Source organism: Cryptomeria japonica, chromosome 5 (genome assembly GCF_030272615.1).
Source record: "Cryptomeria japonica chromosome 5, Sugi_1.0, whole genome shotgun sequence".
Lineage (NCBI taxonomy): Eukaryota > Viridiplantae > Streptophyta > Pinopsida > Cupressales > Cupressaceae > Cryptomeria > Cryptomeria japonica.
The window spans coordinates 181,665,458-181,688,876 of NC_081409.1; the positions used below are offsets into that span (position 1 = coordinate 181,665,458).

Here is a 23,419-nt window from a genome sequence, read left to right on the forward strand (position 1 = left end):
AGTAGTTTATTTGTTTAAGTCTTCTCCCAATGAGCACCAAGTTGTTGCACAGATTATCAGTACCATAGAAAGCCCAAGTTCTAATAATGAACTAAAATTGACATAATTCAAAGCGAAAATCAATAATTATACCTGAGATTTTGCCTCTAGACAAGCACAGAACAAAGCTTATGCAGGCATAGAGAAGGCTTACACTGGCGTAGAAATAGCTTGCATAGGCACAGTGTAGTGCTCCTCTATGATTCATATTGCCTTTTTATACATCAAAGGAATATATTGATCTAGCTAAGTCTATTTTATAATGATTTGATGATATCATGTTATGTACTAACCCTATTTCATGACTGTATTGGATATGATGATGGATCTATATTTATTGATTTATATGTGCTCATTATTCATGATGGATCATATTGCTTATGGGATTTTGATGACATTATGATTACAATAACCCTACTCTATGATTATGATGATTAAGTTGATGCTACAATGTTTGTGATTGTCTTCTAGTGTCTTTGTGATTAGAGACGATGTCATACCACTCATTGCGAGCATGATATGATGTTATGATTCTTTATCACTTGTTGATCATTTATGATGTATATGTGTTGTATATATGTTGTATTGCATTTAGTGGTGGATGCAGGATTGTAAGTACCAGACATCGACTCCACCTGGTCTCACAGGTCTGAGCATGTCTTTATCCCAATGACAAGTTTTTGGAGATGGCATGTGTTTCCCTCTCATACTCTAGGCTTAAGTTGATACCCCTTGTCAATTAATGTCTTATCTTGAGTCGTTGGTCAACTTCATGTGGTATGTTATTCAACCTTATGTCGAGATGCCTTGTGAGTTTGTGATTATTTATTAATTAATAATTAATCGATTTATATAGTTTATTTAGTATTAAATTAAATTAATGGATGACATTAATATTTGATATTAATGTGTGAATTATTATTATTGGAGAATTATTATTCATTAATGTTTATTTTATGGATCTATGTTTTATTAGTTATTTGGAATTGTGGAAATTAATTAATTAATTACTACATATAGCCCATTGGCATGTATTATTAAATAATGGTTAGTACGAATACAAAATATATATATTTATTTACTCGGAATTAATTAATAATTAATTGGTGAAATTATATTAGTTGAGTATTTCTGCTTATTGGTACATCCATTTATTTATTATTTATTTGATTATTTTATATGTGTGGGAGATATTTATAGTATTCAGTTTTAATTATATTGGCTAAAGCATTTATATGTACCTGTACATTTAATTATTTGTTTATTGTTTATCTATTTATTTATTTTTGGCTTGTCTATTTATTGGTTATTTATTATTTATTTATATTAATTTTAATTTATTATTTGAGCTTTGATTTATTGGATTATTATTTATTTATTTTTATTTATTGTTTAATTAATAGATGGGTATTTATGCTTGTCTGTACATTTATTTATTTATCTTTTTTATTGTTTATGTATTTATTTATTGATTATCTAATTATTTATTGTTTTGATTATTTATTTATTTGCATTGTTGTTTTATTTATTTGTTATTTATTTATCTACCCCTTGTTATGATTGGCCCTCTTGGGAGTTATGGTTGTGAGGATAATATTATTTAATAGTTTATTTATTTATTTATATTAATTGTGGTTTTATATTTAATTGGAGCGTTTATTTATATTGCCTTTAATTTATTTAATTGGGCTTTAATTTCTTATTATTATTTATTATATTAATATTACATTCTCTTATTACTAATTGAGTAATTAAATATTATGTTTATACCTACCCTATTATTTTATTGGTTGAGATTTGAGGGTAAGTAAATAATATTATTTTATATTCTTACCTCGATTTTTGGAAGGGGAGTTGGTATAGAATATATTTTATTGAAATATTTTGATTGGTGGATATTCTTCTATAGTTTTGAATGAGATTTTATTTATTGGCTTTGTGAGCATTTTTGTGGGGGTGCTTCTGGATATCTTTTTGTGACTTTTGGATTTTCGAATTGCTTGGAGTGAGAATTGCTTGGTTGGGTTGGATTTTGGAAAGCTTGCTAGTTTGGATTTTTTCTCTTCTACGATTGCAATACCATCACTCTACTTCCAGGTTGGAGATCATTTTCCATTCTTGCATTTTGATTTTTGAAAAGAGTTATTTTCTTCGTGATTGCTAAAAGATTGTTTGGGGAGATATGGAAATGAATTATTATTCTATTATCAATAATTGGGAATAATATTTTGGAAAAAGATTTATATATGATTTTATGTATCTATGTGTTGTATTGCCAAAAAAGGGCATTTGTGTATGTTGATATGTTGATTATAAGTTTAGTGTGAATGCATTGTGGTAATGGTTGGTTTTGTAGAGGTTTATTTGTTGTTGCATACCCTATTTCAGGACCTCCCCATGTCTTGAGTCCATTTGGTTTGATTAGATCTGGAGTGGCTATCTGTGATCTTTTTTGTACAAGTTATTTTGAAATTCTTGGATGCATGGTCTTATTGGCCTTAACAAGGCTTTGTTTTGGTTTCTTATTGGCTTTTAGTGACTTCTAGGACGTATTTATGCCATTGTAAGGTTTGTTCTTGAATGTGGGCAAGTTTGAGTCCTTTTATGTTTCGTTTTCCATGAGTTTTTTCCTCTATTATAAAAGCACTACTTCAAGCTAGAATAGCGCCACTTTAGAGAACAATAGTGCTACAATACTGAAAATAGCGCTAAACTGCTATAATTTGGGGTTTTGGTGGTTTTTGCCCTTCTCAATTAGTTTTTTTTATTTGTTTTGACTCCAAAGGCTTTGTTATGGCGTGTTTGAGATTTTCAGGGCACTATACTATTCATGTTTGATGTATTTAAATTTATTTGATCTCTAGCAAGAAGTATTGTACTTGTCCATTGAGGTTTTGATATGTTGATCCAACAAGTTGAGTGACTCCTTGCTGTTGAGGATCGTTAATTGTAGCTCAGCGAGAGGTTATGTTGTGCCTCACTATGGAGGATCGTTCTATGTTATTGGATTCATGTATTGTCCCTATTTATGTGTATTTGATATTCTTTAACCTCTCTTTATTGCCACATTTTGGCATTTGAGCTTATGGCTTGATCCTTGTTAAGTGGTTTTGGTTGTATGATTAATGTTTGTCATTCATGTTTAAGTTGCATCAAATATGTATGACTCTTGGATGCTTTCTATGTTGAGATTCATGTTTTTTATTATGATGTTATTTTCTTATTGTTTTACCCTATGGTTATGGTCCATGGTTGGGAGAGTGAGCTCTTGCATGTGTGGACCAAGGTCTTGAGCATTAGGCCTCTAGAAGGGGTTCTAGACTTGTTGGAACCACGTGAAGAGTTTCTTGTAATTACAAGTGATAATCTTAATAATTGATTAGTGGGATTGGGTATTTAGGAATTCACTAAACAAGATAATAATTGGTTTTGTGGCCCCACCTCATAGCCTAAGAAGCGTGCATGCTCAAGATGAGCTTGGGAAGATTATTGGAGTGGTAAACCAATCTCCCTTGAATGGCTCCAAGGTTGAGATGGTTCCACATGTCTATCAGGGTGAGGCTTGGCCCCTTCTTTATGAGGATAGCATGTGATGACACTCTTTCCCTTCATGTGTCCATTATCCATATACCTTTGTTGTTGATTATGCCTCTGGAAGTTTTGTTGATTTGATTAGCCTTGTGATGTGATTTGCATGTTATATTTATGGGTAAAAGCACAAAATTGTGTCATGTTTCAGGCTAACTTATCAGCACAAGTGAATTTAAGTAATTCTAACTAAAAATTAATTTTAGTCAAACATATGGTCTATATAGATTCAATATAGCTTAGTTATATATGGGCCACAACTTTTCCAATTGGATGTGTCTACTAAATGTATATTTTATACTACTTTTGGTCTAATTACAAAAAAAATACCCTTTTATAGATCTATAAGTGAATTTTCCAAAATATATATCTTTTAATATTTTAATTAGTTTTTATATTTCATATTTTATTTTTATTGAAAGTAGATCATCAACACTAAAATATAAGGTTGATTATCTTGACAAGGAAAAATACTAAAATTTATTAAAAAAAATTGAAAAAAATATGATGTAGTAGAGAAAAGAATCTATGTCAAGATGATATAATTATTTTCTAATATGGATAAATAATTAAGAAAAAAGGTGGTGGGAATTGGACAGAGTTATATTTCAGCACACACAACTTTTCCAATTTATTGAAAAGTATATATTTATAAAAAAAGTAAAAAAAAATATCCATACACTAAAGTTTCAAGTTATCAATATGCAAAAAAAATTCAAGAAAAAAAAGGTAAAATTTACTAAATAAAGTGTGGTGGCTTGTGTAAATTCAATTTCAACATTTTTTTAGCAACTAAATTATAGTGTTTACTTTATAAAAAACTACATTCAAATAATTTTTTAAATTTTTATTAAAATTACAAACATAAAATAGGCATAAGAATATAAATTTTATTAGTTTACATTATTTCAAAATTCAAAACATATATTTCACTCTCTATTGATTTAATTTAAAAAATTGAATCAACATTGACCATTTCATTTATAAAAGTGTGACACGGCTTTGTACTTTTACCCTTATGTTGGAGTCTTGTGAATTCATGTTATACCCTATGCTTGTTAGGTGTCAGTTTAGGTCTTGAGTGTGAGTTGAAACCTTATGTCATCTCCTAGCACGGGGGGTGGTTCTGTATTGGTTCCACATGGTCGGGTGGTTTTATGCCTTCTTCCATTGGGATATTCTTCTTGGATGTTAGCGTGTGTGGATAGGATTAATGGAATCTTCATTGTGTGGATATTATTTGGAGCTGATTTCTATGTAATTGGATCAGAAAATAATGCATCATGATGGTTTGTATATGTAAAAGAGATTATATATTCTTGAAACATGTATCTTTATGTATCTGTAAAAGTAATTGAAAAGGAATATGAGGTAGTAGTTTAGGAGTAGTCCTCATTTCACATTCATGAATATATTGGGTATTCATTATGTAATGTTAGATTATGAGTTCTATGTGGAAAAGGAAGAGTTAATATTCATTATTATGTGTTTCATTAAAATTGTAAGATGGGATTGTATGTATAATCCTATGGAAATTAAATTGGAAGAATGATAGTTGTCATTATAGATCTTGTTTAAGAAATGGAACTTATCTAGATGAAATGGATTATGTTGCTTAGGTAAATGAGCTAGTTGTTTTAGAGATATGTAATGAACTTGAAGGATAATCTAGTCTTATTAAAGAGAATGGTTATATAATTTATGATGTTTTTATAAAGTAAACATTTAAAGAGTATGGTATATGACTAAGTAATACAAATGTGTAAAGGATATATTATAGTTGAATGGAAAGTAAATGGATAAATGGATGACATAATATAGATATTCTAAGATGGATATATGATGTGTTAGGATTTTGTCAAGTAATGACGTTGAGATACCCTAGGGAATGGATTTGCATTGTATGAGTTTATATAAAGAATGCGTTAATGGTTAAATGGTTATTCCGCTTGCGTAATATGATTCTATGGATATGATCATATTGAATTATGCATTAATGTAAATTTAGTTAATGATGGTGATAAATAATAGTAGTAATGTTGCATTAATGAATGTTAGTAATAACATATATGTAATAGTTGCCTTAAAGAAAAAAAATGATCTCCTTTTGTTAGTAAATTTTGGTTTATTTCTCTAGGTTATTTTGGTTGGCATTACACACAAAAATAGCTTGCATAGGTAAAGAAGAAGCTACACAGGTGCAAGTTTGCATTGCACCTACAAAACAGAAGAAAAATAGTCAAATAGAGAGTAATTCCTACAAAATTAAAGTCATAGTGAACATAAAAACCATGATTTTGATGAAATTTTGTCCTATTTGCACTCAAAATTGCCTTTGATTAGAATGCATCACTCAAAATTAAAATTTATCATGATGAATCTATGCCTAATTAATAAAATGCAACTCCTAAACTAAAAAATGCTTGACTTCTTAACCCTTCAAACTGAAATGAAAAAAATTACTCACCTAGAAACCCTATTTAGGCTTTTGTGAGAATTTTTTGTTCATTTCCATCCTAATTAGTCTATGTGAGTTCATTAAACCTAAAAAAACCAAAATTAAGCTAATTGCAACCAAAATGAAATGAAATTGAAAGATTTGAGTTCAATTTTAAATCCCAAATTGAGAATTTGTTATTCTTTTTAAGTCAATTGCATGAAAATGAAAAGGTGAATAGTTGATGTTCATTAACCAAAGCCTAATTAGGACTATGTGAATTAATTTTTAAGTCTTATTGACCATTAATTAGTCCTATTCTAACCTTGCAAGCATCAAAAAGTGAAATTGTATGCAGATTAGGTCTCTATTACAAAACATCACAAAACACTGCACAGGCACAGATCTGGGCTACACAGGCGCAAATCTTCCCATCACAGGTGCATATCCACCCAACACAAGTGCAATTAAAAACTACAAGGGTGGAAAAAGAAGCTACACAGGAACAAAAGCTCTGGATTGCCCTTGAAAAGCCTTTTCCCTACAAATATGACCTGCAAATGACTCAAGAACACTCAAAAGACAATACGTTAAACATTTTCACGTTGGGATCACCAAGAAATATAACTAGTAAATCAAGGAAAAGAATCAAAGAAATAGATTAGGAAACCACAAACCTAAAACGCAATTACTAAGAAATGTAACTAGGAAATCAAGGAAAAGCATCAAAGCAATAGATTAGGCAACCACAAACCTAAAATGCAATGAAATTAAGTCCTAATACACTTAATTAAAATTAATATACAAACCATCACAAATGTCTCCCTTCATTGGCTTCCATTGTCCTTCTTTCTCCTTCAATTGGATATGTGGATCTCACCTAGAAAGAAAATGCATGTGAAAGCAAGATTGCAAGATGAAATTCCCAGCATAAGATTCTCAAAGCATGGTTGACAATGATTGAAGAATGAGCTCAATCTATAGGCAAATTTATGAAGACATGAAATTAGCATGGCCAATTCGAAAGAAGCATCTTGAATCGAAATTGGCATGATTGAGGGTACAAAGCATGCCAAATGCTATGTCAATTTTATGACAAATTGAGAGAGATTTAAGCTTCCAAATTATGACAAATTTGACTTAAAATATGCTCATTAATTGATGACAAATTGGAGAGAAAATAACTTGCAAATTATGACAAATTAAGCTTAAAAAGAGGATCAAATTTAGAGGAGAAATTAGTGGAAAATGTTAGGAGAAAATTAGGTGGAATTAATTCACAAAAGGGAAAATAAATTAGCCAATTAAATAATTAATTTAATTGTGACATGAGACACTTAGGATAAATGAATAAATTTATTTAACCTAAAGAGAAGTGTTAATAAAGGACTAAACGAATTAATCATTAAACCCTAGGAGATGGACTAGAAATGGAATAGGTGACAATTAGGTCATGATGCAATCAATGCAATAGATAAATGACGTTGATTGTGATCAAAAGAATAAATGACAAGGATTTGATATTGATATGACACTAATTGACAAAGAGATCAAATTGATAGAGGATAATTGATAAGGGATCAATGACTAATTGATCTAAAATTGATGAAGATTGATAAATGATTGAGAACAATGACAAATCAATCAAAGATTGATAAAACATTGATTTTATGAAGGTTGACTTGATAAGGAGATTGATAAAGAACGATGACAAATCAATTAAAATTGATAAAAAAAATCCAATGATTAAAGATTTAAAGGGATCCAAAATGATCCAAAATGATTAACAAGTGATGAGAGACAATTGATATTGCAAAATGACAAAGATTTAAGACAAAAACCCTATTTTGACACCAATTAGGGTTGATTATGCCCATTTGATATGACAAGTTGATCACAACCAATGATTGAGAGATGAAAAGTGATATTGACAAGACCTATTTCGAAATGTGAGAGATTAGAATTAAATAAGAAAAGAAATGCAGAGGAATGACAAAATGTTGACAAATGATAAAGATCGAATGTGCGACATAGAGGAAATGTCAATAAGATGTGAAACCCTGAAATAAGGTCACACAAACATGTGAGAATATGATACCACAATCATTGAGCATTTGTAGATGCCTACATCACCAATAGGAGATATTCACTAATCTAATCAATTATAGGCTTGTAGAACTCAATAGGTAGACCATATGGACCAGGAGACTTATTATTATTCAGAGAACCAATAGCTTTCCTAATCTCCTTAATGTAGATGGGCTTCTTGAGAGCTAGAGAATCTTCAAAAAAGATTAATTTAGGAATAAGCCTCCTACATTTATCCCTAAAAATAATACAAGGAGTATCTTAAAAAGTAAAAAGGTTCTGATAAAAGTGTAGAAATGCAAATTTAATCTCTTCAGCTTCCACGATATCCTTTCCTTCAACCCAAATTCAATCAATTTTCTCTTTATATTCCTTCTAGTTTAACATATTAAAAACAATTTAGATCCTTTATCCCCTTGTTGTATCCAGTTCATTCTAGCCATGATTTTGACTCCTTTAATCTTGTTCTATTGCATATTTCTCAGGAGATTTCTAGAGTGTGTCATAGATTGGGTACACCCAAGATTGAATGTATCATTTTGGGCTTGAGCCTCCATCATCTTAAGGTTGTCCACACAATCTTTCTCAAATTTCCTACTGACATTGGCCTTCCTTTTTCAACATTTTTAAGAAAACATATCCAAGTATTCACATTTTTGTTTCATCTTTTAATGTTTAAGCTTGTGACATTGTTCCATTTATTAATTTTCCTAATCATATATACATTAGTGAGAACATCTTTCTCCTTCAAGAGTCTTGTATTCAATAATAATTTATCATCCCTCACATTCTTAACAATGGCTCTATCCTTTAAACAAACTTGGGAGACAATTGGGTGATGGCCAAATAATGTGTAAGGGCAAACTCTAACAGAAACCCCCTTATCATTTTGCATAAAGAAAAAAGAGTCCTTATTAGCATCTATAATCTATCCAACCTATAATAAATTCTTGTATAACCTTTTTGGAAGTTACACCAAGTAAACCAAATCCCCTCATACTCCATTTTCAGGCCTTCCAAGGGATCAAAAAGTCTCATCTTATTTTTCATTCTAAACTAGTGTAGTTTCTCCCCCCCCCGCCTCCAATCCATGTTAATACCCCCTAATTTATCTTTAGGATGTTCAATCATATTATAATCACCTTCAAGTATCCAGGAAATGTTTGGAAGGGAGAAAGACCACTACCACATCTCTTTTCTTTCTCTGTACTCATTAGACATATATTGAGCATATCCCAATTTTAGTGTTACAAAAATTCATAGTTGCCTAGATAGCTCTATTGCATGGTGAGGAGCCATAATCCAGGATCATATCCTTCCATCTTCCATTAATTAATAATACAACACCACCCTTCCCCTTCTCATGATTAGTGGATATTGGAAATGCATCTTTCCATATGAATTTCAAGTTCACTTCTAGAGTAAACTTAACTGTTTTGCCTTCTTGAAGCATTACTATGTATGCATCCATATGCTGATTAAGAAACCTTTTCACCGTGCATGTTTCCTATCAGGGGATTAATTCCCCCTAATGTTCCAAGAAATGCATTTCAACATCATTAACACAATTCAAATTTTAGGGGTTCTTGGTAGTCATAAAATTGTTGAAACACTTGGGCAATTCCTTCTTAGAATCAAGCTTCTTGGGGAGGGGAGGGAAGATTTTCCTTTAGGCCTCCCCCTCTTTTGCCTAGATTTGATAAACTTGCCTTTACTAGTAAGCACTAGAATTCCAACTCTATCTGGATCATCATCCCCATGATTATCTTGCTCTAAATCATGTTCTCTACTAGTGATTGAGTCATAAAAAATTGACTTTGCCTCCATATTAGACTCAAAAAAATGAGCCTCAAGGACATCCTCACTAATGCTCATCTTATTAGCATCATAGGGAACCATGACATGACTGAGAGCCTTACCAAGGGTAGAGACTCTAATTGCAGGGTCAACAATAATGGTATTAAAATATGCACTATCTTTATCAAGTAAGTCCTAGAGATTAAAGGAATCAAGATTGGGGATATAAATAACCTAGGGGATTAGAGAGGAAGGATTTTCCCCTCAGATATACAAATCCTTGGATTCCACATCAGGCTTAGAATTTTCAAAATAAAATTCTGAAAGAATATCAAAGTTATTGGACAACTTTGAGGTTTATGTGGTCTTCAGGGAGGAGATCCTTCCCACTAACCTGGCCAAGCTATTATTGGTTCATTCTTTCTCCTCAAAACCTTTTACAATAGATTTAACCTTAGAATTTTTATTACCATTAGAGAGCCTAGTCTCAAGCGGGGTGGCACCAGAATCATTATCCATAGGAACAAAACTAGAACCATTAATAGGGGGACTTGGTGAGTAGTTCTCATATTATTCCTAGAAGCTCAATGAACTCTTTAATATTATCCATAGCCAATTGTTGTGAATTCTTTCTCTTAGTTTTACATGATTTGGGAACCACAAAATGCTCAAAATCCTTTTGAGATTCTCCAATTTGGGAAATAGCCTCAACAACAACCGAGTGCAAAGGGGCATCAATAGTGAAAGCCCCAAATTTTGTTGAGGAATTAAGCACTAGTAGTTCAACAACCGGGTTTGGAACCACATTTTAAGAAAACTCATTAGAATAAGATTTATCCATCAAGGGGGTTTGGTTGTTGTGGCCATTCATAGACAAAGGAGGCACATTATCTCCATTCTTGTCCACAAAATAAAAAATTTCAGCATTATTGGAGGAAGTATTTAGCTTTCGAGAAGTTAAAATAGGGCACTTTTTCCTAATATGCCCTTCAAGCCTATAGAGGAAATAGTGCATTGATCCCTCCTAGGGTTTCAATTAGGCAGGATATGGGACAATTGTCAATATTAATCTCAGTAAACCTGGGAATATCTCGGCCATGGTTAACCAAAATTAGCACATGAGCATCCAAATGATGAATGAGAGATTGAGAATTATCAACCCCAATTACTCTCCCAATAGGTTCAAGTAGCTGCAAAATAAAATTCCACAACATCAGTAGAAGACTTTTAACCACCACCCATCTAGGGCAGGACAAAGCAAGAATCTAATCATGAATAACATCATGAGACCAATTGAGAGCTCTAAAGGTATAGCTTCCTATAGACCAAGATTGTTTATCCACAACCACCACCTGAGATTTGGTGTCCTTGAGAAATATAACAAATAAAACTTTCTATATCATTTTTCAAAAAGAAATGTGAAACCCTTCTTTTTAACCCTAAAATTTTTTTAGCCATTCATCTAGAAATTTTTCAGTCGGACATTTAGTAGAGTCCACAGCCGCCAAAAAAATTGCAACAACTTTTAATTTAGCCTTTTCATTATCAATAGCCTTAACCATACAATCATTCAAAGTGATGGATTACATAGGTAGGGGAAAGCTAGGGTACTCACTTCTTCCTCCTCTGTTGCCATTACCTTCCAAACAAAAAAAACTCTGAATCTCAAACTTGGCTTTGCAGGGGACCAAAAATGGCGAGTCTATCAAAGTGGCTTTGAAAGATTTAGCCTTATTAGTAGTGGCCGCATCAAGTGAGTCTTATGGGTACTCGACATTAAATTCCCTACCATCCAAAGAGCCTTCCATCAAGGCTCATAAACCCTTGCACGAGAGCTTGGACGGACAACACACACAACACAAAATCACAATAAATGCAAAAAGAAAATAAGAGAAGAAACAAGGCAAAGGAAGGGCTTACTCTTGTGGAGGAGGACTTACCACCTCCCCCACATGTGGATTCGAACCCCCTCAACATCACCCATGTCCATAATAGGTCACCTAGGTTGTAGACAAAATCCTCTCCCGAAGACCCCTTCTCATAAATTCCTTATTTTTTATTTTTTATTTAATTTTTAAAATTAAAATTTATAATTGTTAATCATTTTAAAACATCCCTTATTTCAAAAAAAAAATCCTCTTTATTTATTTTTTCTAAGATACCGCCTTGTGTAATTTGACAATAAAGCTAAATTTAAGGTGTTGATCAAATTGAATGATTTATGATTCATGACCAATATCCAATTTGTATTTTCTATTAATTATTAATTAAAATTTAGAGAGACTCTCAAAATTTGAGTACCTTGATTTTTATTAAAGGACAAAGCAGGTTTTGAAGGAACTCAAAACCCTTTACAAAGGTTTGTTTGGAAGAAATAAGAAAAGAAACATAATACACTTAAACAATAAAAAAAGCATCTTGTTAATGACTTGAGGTGATGAATTTCTTATTTAGTAAAGAAACATAGTAGACCCAAACAACAAACACAAAACATCTTGTTGATAAGTTGAGGTGATGCAATTATTATTTAGAAAGTTCTTTGTTTCTAATTATGATATTTGAAAGCATTTACTGATCTATCAAAATTTATTAGCTATACAAAATTAAGTATAGATATTCTTACATTTATTTTTTAAATATAAATGAGATATATAATTTTATTATATTTAATTAATCTTATTCTAAAAATATATCTAAGAAAATTAAAATAAATGTCAATTTGATTCTTACAATATTTTTTTACATCAATAAACTTCACTTTTTAAATTTTATCACTATTTTTTTAAAACATCTAAATTTATAAATTTAAGTTAAAAAGACTTACTAAAATATCTATCAAATAATATTAACTAATTAAATTAAAAACTAAAAATATAATATATAGCCTATATTTTTCAAATTCAACCATATACTTTCTAATTATTTAAATTTTAAATTAAAAAGAATTACTAAAATACCAAGTGTCAAATAATATTAACTAATTAAATAAAAAAAAAAAATGGTATATAGCCTATATTTTTCAAATTCAACCATATACTTTCTAATTAAATAGCTCTTCCTCAAGTCCAACATCATTTCAAATACAATGAAATTTAGAATTTAACATTAAAGGAAAAAACTCTTACATGTATCCATCACAAGTTTTTTCTCCTATTGTTTTCAAACATGAATAGGTAGTATGAGTGCACGCCATGGAAATCTATTCATACACTTATTTCCTTATTTTGATTCGGTGCTTTAAATAATTTTAACAAACTCATCTATTCTAATGTAGTATTTTGATAGTAATTTAATTTTATGGATGCAAGATACAACTATAATTTTTGCAAGCAATTTTTTAATTTAATAATTGATTATTAGATTGTTTATTTTATTTTAGATTTTGTAATGTACTCTTATGAATTTGTTTCATTATGATTTAATAAAATATATTATATATTTATTCAATCATTAATTTTTTTAATCTATATAATTATTTTTTAATGGAAGACAAAAGCTTCAATTAAATAATTTAAAGTTATTGCTTCTCTTATACCCACACAATTATTTCCTTATTTTGATTGGATTTCTAAAATATTTTTAATAAAGTCATCTATTATGATTTAGTGTTTTGATAATAATTTAATTTTATGGATGCAAAAGACAAGGTTGAATTTTTTCACCTAACATTTTTTGTTTAATAATTAGTTGTTAGATCTTTTATTTTATTTTGTCTTATGTAAAATATTGTTATGAATTTCCATTAAGTATATTATATATTTTTAAATAATTATTTAAATTTAATTTCTTCAATACTTTAAAGTTATTGTTTCTCTTATATTATTAGTATGAACTCTAAACAAATTAATAATATTATTAAAAGTTTTCTATCATTATCATTATAATTTATCTTCATATCATTACTTTTATATTTCATTTTACATAATAAAATTTAAATTTAGTTTAATATATAAAATATTTTTTTTACATATTTTAATTCTTTTATCTTATTTCTACCAAAATTTATTATTAAATTAAATAATTAGATTTTATTTTCTTTAAATATTTTATTTGGTCTAAGATTTGTAACATTAACTAATTGAATTATTTATGCCTCTAATTTTTTCTTAAAAAATAAATCTATATATTCCCGTTAACTAAAATATCCATAATCTCAGATTGTTTCACATCACTTGAACATTCCCTTTTATACCAAAAGAGCACTTCTCACACTAATTTTACTTCTTAAAAACTATAAATAAAAAAGTGTGAAATGTCAAGCAATAAGTTTAAGTGTACAAAGATTAAAGAATAACTTAATCATATAGAGTCAAATTCAATAATTTATATTTCTCTTAACTACAATATCCATAATGACATTGTTTCATATCAGTTGAACACTCCCTTTTATACCAATTGAACACTCCAAAAAATAGCTATCCATAATGTAACATTGTTTCATATCAATTGAACACTCCCTTTTATACCAATTGAACATTCAGGAAACAACTATCCAACCCTTAGGATGAACCAAGATATAATACCCTTCATACATTATTAATATATTATAATTGATATTTGGTGCATTCTAAGGGTTGGATAGCCATTCTCAACATTTCTCACACAAATTTGATTTCTTAATAATTGTAAATAAGAAAGTGTGAAATGTCAAGTAATAAGTCTACGTGCACATAGATTAAGGAATAATTCAATCATGTAGAATCAAACTCATAATTGTAAATAAGAAAGAGTGAAATGACAAGTATTAAGTCTATGCACGTAGATTAAGGAATAATTCAATCATGTAGAGTCAAACTCACAATTATGAAAAAGAAAGTGTGAAATGTCAAGTAATAAGTCTAAGTGCACATAGATTAAGGAAGAATTCAATCATGTAGTGTCAAACTCACAATGAATTCAAAAAAATTATTCATAAAATATCAAAAAATTGAACTTTATTGTTAAATATTTGGTAGAAACAAACCAAGAATCAAATCATTTACACATTTAATATCAAAATATTCAAATTCTTCACAATTAATAATTGAATAAAACATATATATTTAATCTAAAATGTAACAAATTAACAAAACATGACTTAAAAGACAATTCACTAAACTTCTATGACAAAAACACACTGATACATTGGCATAGACAAATAGCCAACCCATCAAATAACCTACAAGAGAAATTATGAGTTATTCAAAACTACCGGGTATGATTTTTAAAGGTGACATATTCGGGTTCACTACTGATGCATCTCCCCTATGCATATGTCTGAGCTGATTGATACGAGGACTATATGCTCGATCAGATTCTGCAAGACGTGGACTTAAAGCATTCCAAGCTTCACCAGGCTGTGTGCTTTCACTTGTACTAGTTATCTTTGGACTATGTGTGTGTCTAATTTCACCACGGCTTCTTGTAATCATCTCATCCAAAATTTCAGCTTCATCTGCTTTTGACCCACCAGCGTCCTGTGATATGATAGAAATTAAATTGTTCAATTATAGCTACAAAATTATAAGGTAATCATGATTTTTCTAAACAAGAAATGCATCATCTTACACTATGTGTTGTGTCGAATGGTATTGCAGGTGACTCTTCGTACTCAGCTGCATCCAATTCTTGAAGATGTGGTCCTTTGTAAAACCTTGGAAGAACGTACTGTCTTATGGGGACCAACAACATTATAAGCAATGGAAAAAGCAAACCAGCTATGGGAATCAAGGTTATGCCAAAACAAGCCAGTAAATAGCATGTCTGGAATATGGTAAACATCACAATTGTTTTGAAAGGCACTGTTTCAATGAATGAAGCATGATGCTTCTCCAGAACCCTGTAACAACAAAGTTTGATTAGGTCAGAACTCTAGCAAATTGTCTTCAAGAATTTGGTTTTCATTGAAAGAAAGAAGAAGTATGAGATACTGTTTTAGTATAATCCAAATCAATCCATACATGAATCTACGGCTTGGAGCAGTGAACACAAGCAGTATTCTTTCCCAGAATTGATTTCCAGGCAAACTCTCTATGGCCATGAAAGCAAAGTAACCCCAAAGGACAGAAGTTGGGATCTTTTTAAGCACAGGCATTGCACCAAGACAACAAACCACCATGGTAGCTTGCAACAAGTTACTAAGCCTTTGTTCCTTAACTTCAATGGGTAGAAGCTCATCTATGTCCTTCTCAACATTGAAAACTGATTCATCAACTGGAGCATCTATAGTTCCAGCACTTGTGGCTAACTGAATTGTGGTATCCTTAAATTGGTTAAGTGCCTGCATAATTAGGGTTTCCAGAAAACCAATAAATCAATGGGTCAAAGTATTAAACCATGAAAGTTACCTAGAACAAAACAATGGGCTTCTAGTTCTTACCCAGGTAGGTGGAGGCTGGTACACCAATGGAGTTTGCATTTGCTGGTAAGTTTCTTGCATGCGTCCATATAACTCCCCTAAGTTTGAATTAGCCCGAATGCTTTCATGAGCTGTTCTTACTAACTTTTTGCGCAACAACTGTACTAAAACACTTGTCATTAGAAACTATATAACAAAAGAGTGCCACTATGTTATGATAATAGTGATTAAAATTTATAGGTACCTGATGTTTGAGAGTAGCTAAACTTTTAGTGTGCATGGGAGATTGAGGAATAACACCATTTGAAGGCGGTATGCCAAGTAGACCACATAAAATAGTCTGTCATAAAGTAAGAAAACTTTAAAGAACCAGCAGCCGAGGTTTGTAAAATATTCAGAATAAATTTATTCTGGATTTGTCCTATAGATTATCTGTTAATATAATTTCTTATTGTCTTTCATTTCATCAAGAATCATACGATGATAGACATTCACAACAGTTAATAGACAATGAAAATAAAACCAATGACCATGACAATTGATAATTGAAATAGATTAATCCAAAAATTACAAAACATTTTGATATATATAATCATATTCATGCAGTTTTACGTACCAAAAATCCCAGCAGAAGCAAGTCATAATGAAATGAAGATGGCTTCTTCAAATTGAATTCTTTTTGTTGGGCAAGCTGGGATGCCACGCTATGGTCAAAATAGTAAAGCACGGCAATCATTGTAGCTGGAATAAATGCTCCAATGATATATATGACTGGTACATCAAGCATATCCTGTTTCAACAAGTAAATAGCATTATTAGGTGCATATGCCCAACTTCCATTGAAGACAATATTTCTTCAGAATAGTGGATAGTTCGAAGTGAACTTCAGTATATAGTGGTTAGTTCGAAGTGAACTTCAGTATCCTACTCAAACAATTTTGAGTAGTTTGACACGATTCAAATACCAAACTTCCAAATGAGTCAATTACTTAACTCTTTTATTCATCTGAATTTTGAAAAAAAAAACAAATCTTGGGACTGTGACGTACCTTAACAACTGTCCAGTTGGCATAGGCATTAGGTGACCATGGATTAGGACTGAAAAGACGCCGGGGAATTCCACTTGGAACATGCTTAGCAGGAGCATATGAAACTCCAGTCCACACAAGAACCATCAATGGTACTCCATAATCGGCAATAATACCTCTCAGTGACCCTGTAAGTACAAAATTAGGTTTAAACCTACAGTTAGAAAAGTGCCCTACAAGACAATAGTTCATTTCAGTATACATATTCTTGTTTCCTTATTTTATAACAACTCAAAGTGAATTGGTGAACCACTAAAGTTATCTTTATCACAAAGAAAGCTGTAGTCCATTCCACATTAATAAGCATGCAAAGGCTTCCATCATATGGAGGACTTTTGTATTGTTTCTTAATGTCTACCAAACAAAATATGACCACAGAGATGAAAAAGAAGAAAAAATCTCAACTAAGGACAATTTATAGAGCTACAGAAAACAATTTAATAATGGGTGAGGAATTATTATAAAGAGCAGGTGAGTAAAATCAAGAAGAATAGGTCAGGAAAATCAAAGGAAAGATTGAGTACAGCATATGAGACTATAACTGGATTAGGTTAAAACATAGATACCTGTCCCAAAACGCCAAGATCGGGCTTTGCGGCTCCGTAGTCCACTCAATAGAAGTCCAAATGAGAGAACCAACGCAAACATTCCATTCGCAAAACGCCATGAGGGTTGGAACTGCTCAAGTTTTAGATTTCCCCCATCTGGGACACGAAACTCATCAACAAGACCCTGTAACAGATGGCCGAATTTAATCTATTTGGGTATTTGCAAAAAGTATTTTTTTAACAATAGTAATTTCATTTTATTAAAAAGTTTTTCATTGACTAAAATTTTCTTTTAACCATTGAACTGAATGATATTTAAAACTAATTTTTCAAATGATTACAATATGTAAGATTTTATTCAATAATCTTTCTTTTTTAATCAAAATATTTATTTTGGAACCTTTTTCAATTGGATAAATTATACATTTAGAGTCAATTATCTTTCATTTCTGGATCTAAATACTTATTTTGAAACCTTTTTAGTTGGGTAGACTATATATTTAGAATTAGAACCAATAATATTTCCTTTTTGAACCAAAAAGTTTATTTTATAATCTTTCTCAACTAGATAATTAGAACCAATAATCTTTTGTTTTTGAACCAAAATGTTTATTTTGGAACCTTTCTCAATTGGGTAAACTATACATTTAGAATCAGAGTCAATATTTTTTCCTTTTTGAGCTCAAATGTTTATTTTGGAATCTTTCTCAATTGAATAAACTATATATTTAAAATTAGAACCAATAATCTTCCATTTTTGAACCGAAATGTTTATTTTGAAATCTTTATCATTTAGATAAATTATACATTTAAAATTAGGACCAATATCTTTCCTTTTTTTACCCAAAAAAATGAGAACATCTCAATTAGGAACATTTTTAATCAATGACTTTATAACCAGTCACTTTATATGCTATACTTAGAAAGGACAATCATAACAAAATTTATATGCCATACTTAGAAAGCACAACCATAACAAAAATTCCTGTTCAACATGTTCCTAGGGAAGTTATAGATCAACAATAAAAATGACAATATTCTTAGAACCTTACACGAATAGCCTCTTGAAAGAACAACATTGCAATCAGCAAACCGAAAAGTTCACCGGCTACGCGGGTAAACCTATTGATGATTGAGCATGCACCCAGGATTGCTAACAAAATCAACAAAAATGAAGTCCAGACACATACCCTGCAGAACAAATAGTACTCTGGTTATTTATGAAGAAAACCCAACAATTGAAGCTTTCTCTTTTTAGTAATTTGATCCCAGAAAATCTTGATAAAGGGAATACTTTCTAACTTTGGTTCTGGTTTATAGATATGAATGATCTTTCTTGAACATAACATAAGCTTGCAGAGAGATCTATACCATCCTGCCCAAGCCAAAAACAAATGGGGGCCCAAATCCTTCTGGTTTTTGGCAAAGTTGAACATAAATGTATACATAAGCACAGTTGGCTCAGCTACTCCGAGAATCAGCAATGGATGACCACCCAAAAAGGAATGTATGATTCCACAGAGTCCAGTAGATGCCAATGTTTGAACTGCAGTCAAAACACCATCTGCAAAAACCAATTTCAGAAATTGCAATCCGTTGACCTATATAATTAAAATTTAACTTTGAAATGGTTTCTTCACTGGACTTGAACTAGTTGATAAATTAGTACTAAGGTGGCAATTCTTACTTGTGTTTCTGTCCAGTTGTTCCCCAAATGATATCACTGGAATTGCTGATGCAAAGAATATGTAAGTTGTGGGGGCAAGGATCCTGAATATTAAGAAAAATGAAGGCTTGGTGAGTGTTTGAAAGGTTAATATAGATATGAATCTTTTGCAGTTAGTCAACTCTTAGAACAATGAAGAAAAAAATATAATGATGATCATTGCTTGTAATTCCAAAATGTCAAAATACAAAAAAAATAAAATATACAATGAATCTAGAAACAATCTTAATATTACTATTACACAAATTATGAAAAATTCATGCCAATAACTAGCATGTTGAGCACCTGAATCCTGCAGTGAAGCCACTGGTCCAATCTTGCTTGTAACACAGTAGTCTTCCTTTAAGATCATTCTTGATCCCTCGAAATGGTACAAATGTCTCCTCCATTGCAAGGTAGAGTAAGACACAGAAGGGAATTGTAAACTCTTGTATTTGACACTTGACCGTGTACAGTGGAATGTCTTACAAATGATAATATAGACTTATTAAAAAAAATATAACAGATTTATGAAAGTTGAGATTGGATTTCCATAATTTATTTTGGAACCTCCAAAATTATAGACAAAATTCAAATTCACTTTGTAAGGCTACAGTAGAGCTCTCTGATTACAATCTAAGAAGGCTTTGTATAATACAATCTTTTGTATTTGTGTTAGTCGAAGTTCAATATTCATTTAGCCATCCTAGTAAAAGAATATAAAATCTTCTCAGTTAAATTCTGGGGTAAGAGGGAACATATATTCAAAGACTTGGGCAATCGGGAAAAGAAATTCCATGTTCAAGCATTACTTGGACTCTATGACTGAAGACACAAAGGAAAATTTGATTTTACATCTAACTGGCCAATTACTTTCACAGACCTACATGACCACTCTAATAGAATAAAACGAGATATGGGACCTGGATCAGAAGAACAGCCAAGAGTTGCAATTACTTGAACTCCATAGCTAAAAACAGAAAAGAAAAAATCTGATATAATTACATCTAACTGGCCAGTTCTTTTCACAGACATACATGACCACTCTAATACAATAAAACGAGATATGGGATCTGGATCAGAAGAACAGCCAAGAGTTGCAATTACTTGAACTCCATAGCTAAAAACAGAAAAGAAAAAATCTGATATAATTACATCTAACTGGCCAGTTCTTTTCACAGACATACATGACCACTCTAATACAATAAAACGAGATATGGGATCTGGATCAGAAGAACAGCCAAGAGTTGCAATTACTTGAACTCCATAGCTAAAAACAGAAAAGAAAAAATCTGATATAATTACATCTAACTGGCCAGTTCTTTTCACAGACCTACATGACAACTCTAATACAATAAAACGAGATATGGGATCTCAATCAGAAGAACAGCCAAGAGTTACAATTACTTGAACTCCATAGCTAAAAATAGGAAAGATAAAATCTGATATTCCATCTAACTGGTGAATTGCTTTCATAGACCTACATGATCACTCTAATAGACTAAACTGGGAAATGGGATCTGGAACAGAAGAACAGGCAAGAGTTACAATTACTTGGGTTCCAAGAAAAAAATTGATCTTACATACTGGGCAAAAGCTCTCACACCCACAGAATGGGCTATAGAATCTGAATCAGGCAAAGAAGGCAAGATTTTTTTTCCTTTTGTGGGCTAGCCTTTTTGAGGCGAAAAAGATTCAGACTTCAATTGGCATTGGATTACATCTGGGAATTTCTGCCAGTTGCAGACTTGCAGAATTAACGCCATTGAAATCTTGTCAAGCCCTTTCTTAACATGATGATATTCTCAACATATACAAGAACATAGTCAAAATTAACGCTTGAGAGACATGAAGAAGAAAGCCATGGAGGATTTTGGAAGAGATACAACCAGTGACTTTACATGTTGTTTTGATTTTAGGAAGGAAGTCAAATACTATAAGCACAAGGATACAAGCTCTATTAGAGATTTAATGGTGGATTACTGTCATGATGGTGATCATTTATAGATTGTTTATAGACGGTGCGCGTGCAAATGCATACGAATGGAACCTACCCCATTGCTTCCTAGAATTTTAAATAAATGGGCTCCATGTGATCTTCGCTTGCAGACAAGCCGCATAAAAAACGGATCCGCAGACCAAAAAGAAATCCTTGAGCATGTTAAAAGTTTATAAAATAGTTTATATACCGAAAGGAACTTTCTGTATATCTTTAACTAGTTAGATGTGCGTTGTGAGTTCTATTTTGGAGTATAAAAACAGTAAGATTTGAAGTGAAAATGCCAATTGGGTAATCCAGATCCTGATTGAAGGATTCGTCTAGATATTTAATTGTGCCACTATGCATTAATAAAACGCCATTGTTTATGAGCAAACTGTCTAAATTAACATAGGACATATGATGATTGTGTTTGGGTCATCAATAAATTGGTGATGGAAACCTAGGACGATGCCAAGTAGGATTGTTGAATATTCTATGGAATTATATGATATATGTAATTAACTTATATAATTATATTTATAATAAAGTATGTCTTAGTGTTTAAAGGGAAAGTTTGAATATATAATTATCATGAAAATTTTGATTTACAAGTAAGGTCAATCATCAAATTTAAATTCTGAATGCTATCTAGTAGTAAAGGGTTGAAATCAGTGTTTAAGTTTTCATGGTTGTTAGCTCATTTTTCTTCATCTGAGAGTGAGGTGAGGAATGTATTGTAGTATTTTTAATGTAATAGTTAAGTGTTAAAATAGGATATTTTTTTGTATTGGAGTTGGTATTTATTATGTATTTTGTCTTGGTGTTTCCAGTCTTTGTTTATGTGACACTTACAATTGAGTTTCAGTCATCATGAAAATCCCTTGTTTGAATTCAATGTTTTTGGTTATATAAGAGCTATGAAGCTTTCAAGCAACCATGCAATTGTTACAAATTGTGTATTAAACTACATCTCCAATTGAAATACAATGTAAGCTTTCTCTAGAACTTTGAAACCTTTGAAATTTTTAAAGTTGACTCTAATTCATATAGCCTTTACCAAGTAAAACTTCATACATTTTTAGCAAATGATCAATTCCTAAATTGCTCAAAACCACCATTTATTTGCTAAGTATAACTAAACACTTGTTTCAAGTTTTTGTTTCCACCAAATTAAGAAAGTTGAACTTTGTAGGTGGTTGTGAAATTGCAACTATTGACCATATCTCTAATGCTTTAACATAGTGGAGTTTCAAAAATTTGTAGTTTACATTTTTTGTAAAAGTCTATTTGGCTTCCACTCCACCCTATCACTAACCATTTATTTCAATTTTGTGCACATGTGAAAAAAAAAAGTGTCAACTTTTCATTTTGAGTTATTTATTTATTTTATTAATAAGTTTACCTCTCTTTTGTAACCTACACATTGCAAACACACTTTGTGTATGAATTTGGTTCATTTCTATTGATTGATTTCTTGTTCTCGTCACACATACAAACTTTTTGAAAGGGGAGTTTTGTTAAAAAATCTAAGCTAGAGTTTCACAAGGTTTTATTTGATCCTTTACAAATCATGGTCTTCCATATAGGCATTTTCAAGCATCGTGGTAATTTTTTTTAATATATAAGAAAAAAAATAATTCTTGTATAACCTCATGTTGGTGTGTTTGATCCATGCCTTGGCCACATTATAGGATTTTATTATTTTTCTTCACCTTTCATTTTGATAAGAGGTGTAGAATTTTTCTATCAAATTAAATTTTGCATTTTGCAACTCAAGCCTTAGTTTTTGCCTGATTCGTATCACAAACATT

General features: G+C 31.0%; 1 protein-coding gene across 1 annotated transcript; it reads right to left on the reverse strand.

Moving 5' to 3' along the window:
• Nucleotides 1-15,011: 15,011 nt before the first annotated feature.
• Nucleotides 15,012-21,604, reverse strand: LOC131027112 (boron transporter 1). The gene is made up of 12 exons (XM_057957095.2): nt 19,934-21,604; nt 19,610-19,692; nt 19,294-19,486; nt 18,975-19,113; nt 17,941-18,106; nt 17,336-17,502; nt 16,903-17,076; nt 16,531-16,626; nt 16,308-16,445; nt 15,889-16,208; nt 15,497-15,767; nt 15,012-15,405 (listed from the first exon to the last, which is right to left on the reverse strand). The coding sequence occupies exons 1-12, from the start codon at nt 20,035-20,037 to the stop codon at nt 15,127-15,129; spliced, it is 2,130 nt and encodes a 709-aa protein (XP_057813078.2). The 5' UTR covers nt 20,038-21,604; the 3' UTR covers nt 15,012-15,126.
• Nucleotides 21,605-23,419: the final 1,815 nt, after the last annotated feature.